The sequence below is a fragment of the Lemur catta genome, chromosome 14 (assembly GCF_020740605.2).
Source record: "Lemur catta isolate mLemCat1 chromosome 14, mLemCat1.pri, whole genome shotgun sequence".
NCBI lineage: Eukaryota > Metazoa > Chordata > Mammalia > Primates > Lemuridae > Lemur > Lemur catta.
The window spans coordinates 65,427,604-65,439,866 of record NC_059141.1 but is presented as its reverse complement, the minus strand read 5'-3'; the positions used below and the strand labels follow the sequence as shown (position 1 = coordinate 65,439,866).

The 12,263-nt window shown below is 46.1% G+C and overlaps 1 protein-coding gene across 1 annotated transcript; it reads left to right on the top strand.

The window, feature by feature from the left end:
• The first annotated feature begins 619 nt into the window (after positions 1–619).
• On the top strand, positions 620–11,354 carry LOC123649754 (putative protein MSS51 homolog, mitochondrial). The gene is given in 9 exon segments (XM_045567929.1): positions 620–693; positions 2,454–2,565; positions 3,653–3,747; positions 3,851–3,948; positions 4,219–4,342; positions 9,450–9,744; positions 9,746–10,052; positions 10,707–10,800; positions 11,135–11,354. Coding segments are annotated over 9 exon segments (1,419 nt in total).
• The last annotated feature ends 909 nt before the right edge of the window (positions 11,355–12,263 follow it).

Below are 12,263 nucleotides of genomic sequence, written 5' to 3'. Positions count from 1 at the left end.
GCCCAACCAAGCTCGAAGCACAAAGATGGGCCAGGCCGGAGAGCCCGGCCGGGGCTGCCGATGGAGCTCCCCTGCGTCTCAGGTTCGGCAGAGCCAAAGCCTTCAGGAGCCCACCAGGCACATGGTATGGGGGACACGCTGGCCTCCACTAGCCTGTGGTCCACACCCCACTGCAACAGGGCCTGGCGGATGGCTCTTCGCAGTCCCCTGCGCCAGCCTGTGCCCAGCCAGGAAGGGGCCAGCCCTATCCACCGCTGACACAGCCTTTGGTCCACAGCACAGCCACGGCCCTCAAGGGCAGAGAGTTTAGCTGGGCACAGGCCTCTCTGCCCAGCAGCTGTGAGCCACAGATGGGGTCTGAGTCACTCCCAACCTCACTGTCAGGCACAGGTCTCAGCACGCAGTGGGCGCTCAGCACCATGGACCCCAAACGGTCCTGTCTGATGTGGCCCAGATCAGCGCATGACTCTTGTTCCCTGCCAGACTGCCAGGGCTCGTGGCCACCCCCAAGGGGAGCTTTCCCTTGGGCCCTGTGCCCCACCTTGGCAGCCCCCTTCCCCTCCTCCTACGCCTTCATTATCTCCCGCAGCTGCTCTTGGTCTGAGGGGCCAGGATCTCAATGACGGCGCCTCTTTGGTCCCTGAGCCCTGTGGACAGGAACCTCTGCGTGTCGGAGCGCCTTACCATGGCCCTGTGCTGTCCACAGCCTCTTTCCTCAAGAGGCCTGAGCCTCAGGGAGGACCGTCCCTGCTCTGCCCTACTCTGATGGGGGCCTCGGCTGGAGGATGTTACAGGGGAAATCACAGGGTGGTCTTCGGCGATGGGCGCTGCTTTTGGACTCAAACTGAAACGTCAGTTCTTTCTGGGTCTTGACCCTGCTGGTTCTCACACTAGAACTACACCGTTGGCTCTCCTGTTTCCCACTCCCTGACTGCATATTTGGGGACTTGTCAGCCTCCACTATCGTGTGAGCTAATTCCTTATTTTATATATTTTCTCTTTCTATGTATATACACACACACACACACGCATACACACACATATACATACACACACACATATACATATATAAGAAGCTATATATAAAATTATATTCATGTAATTGTATATTATATATAAGTATAATAATATATATCTATATAGACATATATCTCCTATATATCCTATAGAGCCTGTAGGTTCTGTTTCTCTGGAGAACCCTGACAAATACAGATTTTGGTACTAAGAGTAGTTCTAGAGGAACAGAATTTTAAAGATGACTTTTCTGAATTGGTTCTGGGATTTCTGGAATTGGTTGTCTAATCTGATTACAGCTTTACTTGGAACCCAAAAATAGCCCGAATAGGCAAAGCAATCTTAAGCAAAAAGAACAGATCGGGAGGCATCACATTACCAGACTTCAAACTATACTACAAGGCCATAGTAACCAAAACAGCATGATACTGGTACAAAAATAGAGACACAGACCAACAGAATGGAGAACCATACATAAAACCATCTACCTACAGCCAACTGATCTTCAACAAGCAGACAACAATGCACCCAGGAGAAAGGAAGCCCTATTCAATAAACGGTGCTGGGAAAACTGGATAGCCACATGCAGAGGAATGAAATAAGACACCTATCTATCACCACTTACATAAATTAATTCAAGATGGATAAAAGACTTAAATGTAAGGCATGAAATCATAAGAATTCCAGAAGAAAATGTAGGGAAAACTCTTCTAGATATCAGCCTAGGCCGAGAATTTATGACTAAGGCCCCAGTGGCAATCACAGCAACAACAAAAATAAATAAATGGGATTTGATTAAATTAAAAAGCTTCTGCACAGCTAAGGAAACAATCAACACAACAAATAGACAACCTACAGAATGGGAGAAAATATTTGCAAACTATACATCCTATAAAGGGCTAATATCCAGCAGCTACAAAGAACTCAAGCAAATCATTAAGAAAAAAATCCAAACAATCCCATTAAAAAGTGGGCAAAAAACATGAACAGGAACTTTTCAAAAGAAGATAGACAAATGGCCAATAAACATGAAAAATGGTTGGGCGCGCGGTGGCTCACGCCTGTAATCCTAGCCCTCTGGGAGGCCGAGGCGGGTGGATCACTCAAGGTCAGGAGTTCGAGACCAGCCTGAACAAGAGCAAGACCCCGTCTCCACTAAAAACAGAAATAAATTAGCTGGACAACTAAAAATATATAGAAAAAATTAGCCGGGCATGATGGCTCATGCCTTGTAGTCCCAGCTACTCGGGAGGCTGAGGCAGGAGGATCGCTTGAGCCCAGGAGTTTGAGGTCGCTGTGAGCTAGGCTGATGCCACGGCACTCTAGAGCGGGACTCTGCCAAAAAAAATAAATGTGCAGTGGCAAGAGCCTGGACTTCGGCTCTGGGAAGACCCGGTGCATGGTGGGTTCACACTCACTCACTGGCCGTGTGGCCTCAGGTGGGTGGGTGCTCACGCCGGGCCCCAGCAGCACCCTGAGGGGTACACGGGGCTGCTGGGCAGTGAGCAGGGCCCACCAGGTGGCTCTGTGATGTGCTGCCTCTGGAAGCAGGTCCGACTGAGCCTCCTGTGACAACAAGGAGTGTCTTAGGAAAGGAGGTGCATCCCCCTTGGAGGGAACAGCTTCCTGCTGGCTGAGCTGAGGGTAAGGGGTGGTCAGGGCCACTTTAAGAGTCATCTGCCCCACCCTGTATCTTTTGGAGGCTCTACCCACCCCACTTGGAACAATAAAACACACATACCCAACATCACATATCCAACATCACTAACTGCACTTTATACACGACATAAGTTGCATATAACTGCTATATAACAGCTAGTTCACTAGCTGACATGTTACATATGGTAGACATTGGACTAATTGCAGGCATGGAATGAAATGCTTGCAAATTGTAAGGCAGTTAATTCACAAGCCATTTCTACAGTTTTATTTGAGTATTTCGGAGCTCCCAATGTTTTTTTCATGTTTCAAACACTTTTACAGGCCCTGAAAAAACCAAAAGGCCCTGTATTCTGGGCCCATAATGGACAGAACAGCCCTGGGAAGTGTTCCTGGGAGGATGGTGGAGGCTGGGCTGGCTGAGGGAGGTGTCAGCTAGGATGCCAGCCACAGAGACAGGGCCACAACTCTCAGTTTGTTGAACACACTAGTGGCAAGAATGACCCTACAGGACAACAGGTAGTGGCCCGTGAGTGGGGTCCAACAGGAAAGGCATCTGGGGGCCCAGCAGGTGAAATCCTGGCCATGCTGCCTTCAGACTGTGTGACGTCAGCCAAGTTACTTGCCCTCTCTGATCCTCGAACACTCCAAGGTCCTTTGACCTCTAGAATTAGAGTGACCACAGGCTCTGGCTTGTTGGTTGCTGCCTCTTACTTAACTCAAACATGGGCAACGGTCTTGCTTGAAGTGGAGCATTCTGTACACACTCCTCAGCCTGACTTTGTCGCTGACTCCTCACTGTGCAGAAGGACTGTGGGAAGCTTGTGCTGCAATTGTCCTTCTCATGTCGGCAAAGGGAGAGGGAGAGAGGAGATAGCGCTCTGGTCAGGGAGGGTGAGGCTTGTGGACTTTTTCTCTGACTGAAGACATCCGAGGCCCTTTCTCTCTCCGGCTGCAACCCCTGAGTCGCTGATGCCAGGCTGGCCCCGTGCCCGCCTCCATGCTGACGGGAGCGAGTGAGACCGAGGTGCTCCTTAGGCCAGTGGCAAGGAAACGCCTGCCCAGCGTCCCACTGTGGGGCCCGAGAGGAGCAGGTGACAGCCAGAGAGTGCTTTAGGGGACCCAGTAGAGATGGCAGAGGAGGGATTCGAGCTGCTTCTGCTTGTGTCTGTTCCAGGCGGGCCCAGCCGGGATTTGGGGGCAATGGCGTGGGAGGGACGTGCTGGACGCTGGCTGGGAAGTGCCCAGGCTGCCAGCGCTCAGCCCAGGGAAAAGGTGAGGCTGGCACAGAGCCATAAGCCTGGGTCCAAGGTGGCAGAGTGGCCACGCCTGGGTGCCCCTCCCAGCCGGGTGGGTCCAAGCTGGGGACGGCTTCTCTTCTGAAAGCGAGGCCTTGCTGTGTGGTCAGGATGCGGCGTGGTGCACAAACATGGCTGTTGTTCCTGCTGTTCTATCCCCGCTAGTGTTGAAAAGGCACGTTGAACGCTACGTGCTGGGCACTGGAGCTCAAACCTGAAATACAGGTGAGGTCCCTGCCCTTATGAGCTTCTAGGGAGGGAGACAGGCACCCCGCCCTCGATAGACAAAGAACACAGAATGCAGTAGCCATCCTAAAGAGGAAAACCAGGGATGGAGAGAGAGTAACGGTGGTGGAGCCGGGCAGCCTTCGGTAAGGTAAATGAGGAGTGGTCTCTGAGAGGGAGTGAGGAGGAGGAAGCCAGGCTCAGGGAGGTGACACATTTGCCAAGGCTGCCTGCTGGTCCTGGCAGAGCTGCTGGGCTGTCCCCCTCCTCCGTTCCCTCATTATGTCAACCTGTTGGGACGAGGGTCTAAGCAGGACAGACACTACCCTATGGCACCGAGTTGGGGGGTGTGTGTGGGGGGCCCCAGCAAAGGTTAAGAGGCCCCGTGTGGGCTGGAGCCCCAGCCTTCTGGGCTCAGCCTTCAAAGGAATGACAAATCCTTTGTTAAAAGAATTTGTTCTGTAAAATTTGGATTCCAGAAGGCCACATGTGGCCCCAAGGCCGCAGGGTTCCCACCCCTCCTCCAAGGGAACACACACGGACCCAAAGGAACGCATCATTTACAGTGGAATCACTAATGTGATGGAAGGTGGCAGTGAGGGACGTGTGTGGTGTGGACACAGCCTACTAATGTCACAACCTGAGTGCTAGCACACGCCCGGCACGTGGTGCGCCTCCATGAGCAATTGCTCCCCTCCCCTTCCACCACCTGGTTTGGGACATGACGTCTGAGCACTGCTGAGCCCAGGGCCTAGCTTGTCATTGGAGCTCTGCCAGAGTTTGCTAATTGACTGCATGACAGCTGAGGTGTGGGGATGGGCTCCTTCCTGCTTTCTCATCCTCAAAGAACACTCTTTCTACCCCTGGTGGGGGATGGGGGCACATAGAGGGAACCAGCTTTCACCTACCCACCCTCATTATGTGATGGTGCACGTGGGCGTGTGCACACACACACACAGACACACACGCACATGTGTGCGCGTGCTCACCTGACTTTTCATACTTGTGGAGCTAGTAAGGATGTTGCAAGGCCTGAGACGATACTTGTTGGTCTCCTTTTTCTCATGCTTTAGCAGGAACAAAGCGTTCCTCTAAGCCCACCGCTGCGGAGGCTTTCCTGGGCATCACGCAGTCTTTAATCATGTTGTAGGGACAGGATGATCTGTGCCTCAAGAATCTGGTCTGTTGGTAACTCAATTCTGCAGCGGGCCCATTTGTAAGCAGTGACGGCACACCCCACGGAAACCCAGAATCCAATTAGGGCTGGGGCTGATTATCCCTCATCCCTCGTGCTGCCTTCCACAGCGCCCCTCCACCCATCTTTCTTGGCTGAAGGCTCCCCGAGGTCTGAAGGGCAAACTATGACCCTCCCACTGGGGCTGGGCTGCTCTCCTCATCCTCACAGCAGCCACACGTGTTGGGATCACAGCTTGAGGGGACGGGCTTTTCTTGGTCCCTGAGACTGGGACGCTCAGGACAATTTCAGGCTTTTAGTGAGTCGAAGCACTTTGATAACTCGGATCCCACTGGTCTTAGAGGTCCTGGGCACTGTCAAAACTCACCCAGTGGGACAGCCAGTCAGTGCAAGGCTGCCTGGGTTACTCACGGGTGACAAAGGCTGAGTCAGAGACTGACAGAAAACCAGACATGAGGATTTTTAACAACATACACAGCAGACCCTAAAGAAGTTTAATCAACTTCATCCATATGAAACTGCAAATGTGTTATCAGATAAGGCCACACCGCTGAGCATCAGACCATAAGACCAGAAGTTTCTGGATTGTTCTGGGATTCATACTCATTTCCAAAATTGAAGAACTACTGAGAATTTTTTTTCTAGAAATCTCTGATGGACTACATTTGTTCCACAGTGCAGCCTCCTCTTCTTATGAACTATGGAGATAAGGGAAAGGAAATATCTTTCAGCTTCATGTCAGTACCAATAAATTGGTGGCTGCCTCAAAAACTGGGTCTAGAAGGAACTCTCATCAATCAACAACGAAAGACAAATAAGCTAATTAAAACATGGACAAAGGATTTGAAATAATATTTCTCCAAAGAAGATCTACACATAATCCAAAGCACATGACAAGATGCTCAACATCTTTGTCATTAGGAAACACAAATAAAGCCATAGTAAGATACCACTACATACCCACTAGGACGGCTTTAATAAAAAAGACAGACAATAAGAAGTGTTGGCAAGGACGTGGAGAAACTGGCAAGCTCACACATTGCTGGTGTGAATGTAAAATGGTGCAGTCACTTTGGAAAACAGTTTGGCATTTCCTGAAAAAGTGAAGCATAGTGTTATCATATGGCCAAGAAATTCCACTCCTAGATATTAATATATACGCAAGAGAATTGAAACATATGTCCACACAAAATCTTGTGCAGGTGTGTTAGTAGCAGCATTATTCATACTGGCCGAAAAGTAGAAACAACTCAAATGTCCTCAACTGATGAATGGAAAAACAATTGTGGCATTCCATTCCAGTCGTGGGAGAGAGAATTGATTAGACAAACTTGACAGGTTCACTAAACTCTGCTAAAGGAGGGACCTGAGCCAATAATTCATAGGAAAACAAATTCAACAGCTTTAAATATAGGAAAACTCTCACGTTTAAAACTTCATTTGCCATCGTAGAAAGACAATTTAAAACATCGAATTACTATACTTTATCCACCAGATTAGCAATGATCAAATTTTGAAAATTCACTGTGTTAGTGAGAGGGTTAGGAAGTTGGTACTTTCCTTCATTACTGATAAGAATGTTATTTTGGGGGTAATTTGGCAAAAGTTACCTCAACTACAATTCCACATGCCCTTTGATCCACACACTATATTTTTTTGGAGTGTATCCTATGACTATACTGTATACAGTCATATAAAGATGTTTATTACAGCGATTTCCAATGAAAAATTACCAAAAACCAGCCAAATGACCAAAAACAGCCTAAAAGAGCAGAGACTGGTTAAAAAATTATGGTATATTCACAATAAAATCTTATGCTGCTGTTAAAAAGTACTGATTTTTTTCTTAAACTATATTAAATACATGTAAAATTAAATAAAGACAAGACCAGTGTAAGACAAAAGCTAAAGTGGGGAAAGTACATAGGATCTTGCATGTTCCTAGAGAATTTCTGGAAGTATACACAGGAAACTTACTGTGGGAGTGTTTGGAGAGGACTTTGGCTGGGGGCCTGGAGTGGTACAGAGATTTATTTTTACCATTTACTATTTGATTTTTATCAAGTGTGTGCACAACTTTTTTTGCCTTTTAATATTTTTCTTATGTTTTTAAGTTTTCAAATGATTATAGATTCCCAGAAATTGTGAAGTACTAATATCCTTCACCCAGTTTCCACCACTGTTTATCTCTCACATTCTATAGTACCATGTCCAAACCAGGAAACTGACATTGGTACAATGTGTATCATTCTGTGCCATTGTATCAAGTGTGTAGGTTCCTGTAACCACCAAGATGTGGAACTGGATCATCACCTCAAGATCGCCCTTGTGCTGTTTCTCTGTAGTCAACTCCCCCCACCCTGGCCCCCATGCCTGGCAACCACTAATTTGGTTTCTATTTTCACAATTTTGTTCCGTGAAGAAAGTTATATAAATGGAATCATATAGGATGTGTGATCTTTTGAGATTGATTTTTTTTCACTTAGCCTAATCCTCTTGAGATCCATACATTTCATTATGTGCATCAATAATTTGTTTCTTTTTGTTGGGCAGATCGGCATGGATGTATCAGTTTGTTTAACCATTCTCCTGTTGAGGGGCATTTTGATTGTTTTCCAGCTTGTCTATTACAAGAAGACATAGGAGAAATCATCTGGACCCTGGGAGACCTGAAGAGTTCATAGACATTGTACTAAAAGCATCAGCCATACAAGAAAAAAATTGATGAATTGGACTTCAAAATTAAAAACTTTGGTTCTGCAAAAGATTCTGTTAAGAGAATGAAAGGAGAAAATACTTGTAAACCACATACCTGACAAAGAACTCATATCTAGAATAAAAAAAGAACTATCCAAACTCAACAGTAAAAAATAATCCAATTAGAAAATGGGCAATAGACCTGAAGAGACCCTTCATGGCAGAGACAAATCACAAAGAAAGCACTTGCCTTTGGGGAAATGCAAATTAAGATCATTATGAGAAATCACTGCATACTTATTTCATACTTTTTTTTCTTTTGTTTTCTTTCATTTTTTTGAATTTATTTTTCATGGCCAGGAGCAGTGGCTCACACCTGGGAGGCTAAGGCGGGAGGATCACTTGAGCTCAGGAGTTTGAGACCAGCCTGGGCAATAGTGAGATCCTGTCTCTACAAAAAATTGTATCTGTTAGGTGGGTTTTTGCCCCTCCCCCCTCCCCCTCTTGATTTCCAATAACTTTTATTTCCCTCTGTGCACTTGTGTGCCCATAGTTCCAATTTATTAGACAGTACCTTTGGTGTTGATTTTCTTTCCTTTGCTATGACTTTCTTGCCTTTCTTTCAGAAGCCAAGCTTCTGGGTGAAAAGTTACCCAGCATACTACTGTTTGATCTCAGGCAAATCTTTTATTCTTTTAACCATCATCTCCCATCATCCAAAAAATAGTGTACATTGTACTCAATAGGCAGATTTTTATACCTCACCCCCCCCCACCCTCCACCCTTTTTAGTTTTCAGTATCTATTACATCACTTTATGACCATATACACCCCTTGTTTAGCTTCCACTTATAAGAGAGAACATGTGGTATTTGTTTTTCCATTTCTGAGATAATTCACTTAGAATAATGGTCTCCAGTTCCATCCAACTTGCTGCAAAAGACACTTCATTCCTTTTTATGGCTGAGTAGTACCCCATGGCATATATTAATGTATACACTACATTTTCTTTATCCACTCCTCAATTGGTAGGCACTTAGGTTGATTCCGTATCTTTGCAATTGTGAATTGTACTATGATAAACATTTGGATGTAGGTGTCTTTTTTATAAAATGACTTCCTTAGATACCCAGTAGTGGGAATACTGGATCAAATGGTAGGTTTACTTTGAGTTCTTTGAGACATTTCCATACTGTTTTCCATAGAGTTGTAGGGGTTTACATTCCCACCAACAACGTATAAGCCTTTCCCTTTCACTGCATCCATGCCAACATCTGTTTTTTGACTTTTTAACAATGGCCATTCTGATGGGTAAGGTGGTATCTCATTGTGGTTTTAATTTGCATTTCCCTGATGATTAAGATTGGGTTACCTCTTATTCCTTCTTCCTTCAGGTGATTTTGTCCTACCCTCAGGACCTTGGCCATGGCCGGCTGAAGTTGTACAAGACTGAGACACCTGGTTTTCTATGAAAGGGTCACAGCTAGATGCTACACTGGATGCTGTGCTAGGTAGTCATGCCATGACCACCCTATGGGCCAGTGTAGGACGGCCAAGGCCAGACCCACATATCCTGCAGGGATCTTTGAAGTGGCTGTTGACAGATGCCCTATCAAGGCCCTTGACAATGGGCCTAGGACTTAGGGCCTTGGGGATAGATAGATGTTAGGAAGACTGGGGGAAGCACAGTACATGTGATTGGTGCTTCCCATGTGGAGACATTTCTTGCTCGCCCTGGGGACTATGATGAGCTTGGCTACATGTTTCCTGGACACCTCGGACTCCGTGTGATCATGGTGGGTGTAGATGAGGCTACTGGCTTTTCACAGAGCACCTCAACTTCACCCCTGGAACCTGGCACAATTCAGCTTAGTGGCCACAGGGCCCTCTATCATGACTTCTGGGAGGAGCAGGTAGAGACTGGGCAGATAGCCTGTCCAGATTTGGCAGTGGCATTCCATCCAGGTAAGAGTCTTTGGTTCAGAGGAATACTGTTTGTCTCTCCCTGAGAATTTTCCATCCTGAATCTTGCATCTTTTATCTTTGCAACCCCATTCATTTGGTCAAATTAAACACAATGTGATGACAATCTTGGTTGATAATTTGCCATATATACTACACCTGTGTTCAGAATTTTCTACTGAAGGCTTGGTGCGGTGGCTCACACCTGTAATCCCAGCACTTTGGGAGGCCAAGGTAGGAGGATCACTTGAGGTCAGGAGTTCAAGATCTCCCTGGATAACATAGTGAGACCCTGTCTCTAGTCTCTACAAAAAATTTAAGACATAAATTAGCCGGGCATGGTGGTGTCCACCTGTAGTCCTAGCTACTCAAGAGGCTGAGGAAGGAGGATCCCTTGAGCCCAAGAATTCCAGGTTGCAGTGAGCTATGATCATGGCACTGTCATGCAGCCCGGGCAACAGAGCAGGACCCTGTCTTTAAAAACAAAAAAACAAACAAACAAAAACAAAAGAATTGAAGACACTGGGGTGGATGATGGTGAGTATTGGGGATGAGCAAAGTGAGGGGTGGTGTGGACACAATCAAAGAAATATCTTGCACTTACGGTCTACTTCAGTCTTTCCCCTCCCTATTCCTATTTCCATTTTTGTACCATAGGTTTCCATTCCTCCCCAGACTTGATGGAAGCTTGGCTGCCCACCCTGCTGCTACTTCGTGACTACAAGACCCCTACATTGATTACTATTTACAGGTTTTGACCTCTTCATATATGTAATACTCCCGTGACTCACTCACACTTGTCTTTATAAAGAAAGATGAGCTCATCTTACTCTCCCCTTGCTCATCTACCTTATGGTAAGGATATTCTTCCTTCTCACATGTGGCTTTTTCATTCCCTTGGAACAAAGTCCTGTGCTAGTTAATTGGATATTTGGTGAGACATTTGGGAGGAAGGGATATCTCTTGCCTAGTGTAGCCTTGGGTAATTTGGGGGATTGTTGAGTATAGAAATGTCAGGCTCTTGAGCAATTTCTCCCTTATCTCTTATAATCATTAGAGCAATTTCTCTTATCTCTCTTCCACAGCCATCAGGAATTGGCATCCTCTTTGCAGATGCTGGTGGAATTGGATACACACATCGCTGCCTATGGGGCTAATCCTTTCATGTCCCTCAAACCTGAACAGGTCTATTCCAACCCCAACAAGCAGCCAGTATACTGCAGTGCCTACTATATCATGTTTCTTGGAAGGTCCTGCCAGCTGGATAAGAGGCAATTGGAAGAGAAAGTAGATGGTGGGGTTTAAATAGATCTTGATTGGATGTCTGGAAAATGAAGAGTTTGTGATGAAATTACCCTGTTATTGCCAGGTTGTTGCCAGCTTTGAAACCCACTATATTCTAAACCTCATTCACTATCTGGGTAAAGATTCTTAGCTGAATGAGAGTTCCTGTATTACATGACTCATTTCTAAGAGTTTAGCCACAGTAGCTTCTAGAGATAGGATTCTAGATTTAGTGGTTGGCAAGAAGCCCTGATGTTGGTCTTTCCAGAGTGTAGAGTTCCTACCAGTTTCACTTGTGAGGAAATTACACCTTTTGACTGGGACCAGATAGCACTGAGGAGAAGAATGAGAACAACCTTGTTCCATCTGAAAAAGACTTTCTTCTCATCGAGCAATTTGGGCTAAAAAATGGAGAGGTGTTGACGACTTGAAGTGGTACAAGAATGGACAAGTCAGGGAAGTCAGAGACATGGAGGAGGTTGTAAGGTTTGGCACACTGTCCTATTTCATGGCTTTTTTTGAGAGACATGTCTCATTTTCCTATTTTTTCTTGGAGACTTCTGACCCTAGAGGAGCCCTGGTGTTATATTCTAGATATTTGAGGGTATATCAGACTTTACCTGAATATACTTGAGCTATTTGTTATCCCCTGTTCTATATCACAATAAACTCGGTTTGGGACTTCTTAAACCACTTGTTTTGTCTTATTTCCTATTCATTGGAAAGTATTACTCATCTTCACACAAAACCTCAAGATTCGAAGTTTCTTGCCAAATGAGTGATTAGCATCAGCTCTCTGTTTGGTCCTGCCACTCTACCACACACTTGTCTCATATCATACTTCTCTTACGACACTCTCAGGATTAGGACATTCCCTAGGTTTCCATTCCTAGTCTTGCCATGACCTTCACCCACACATACCTCATCACC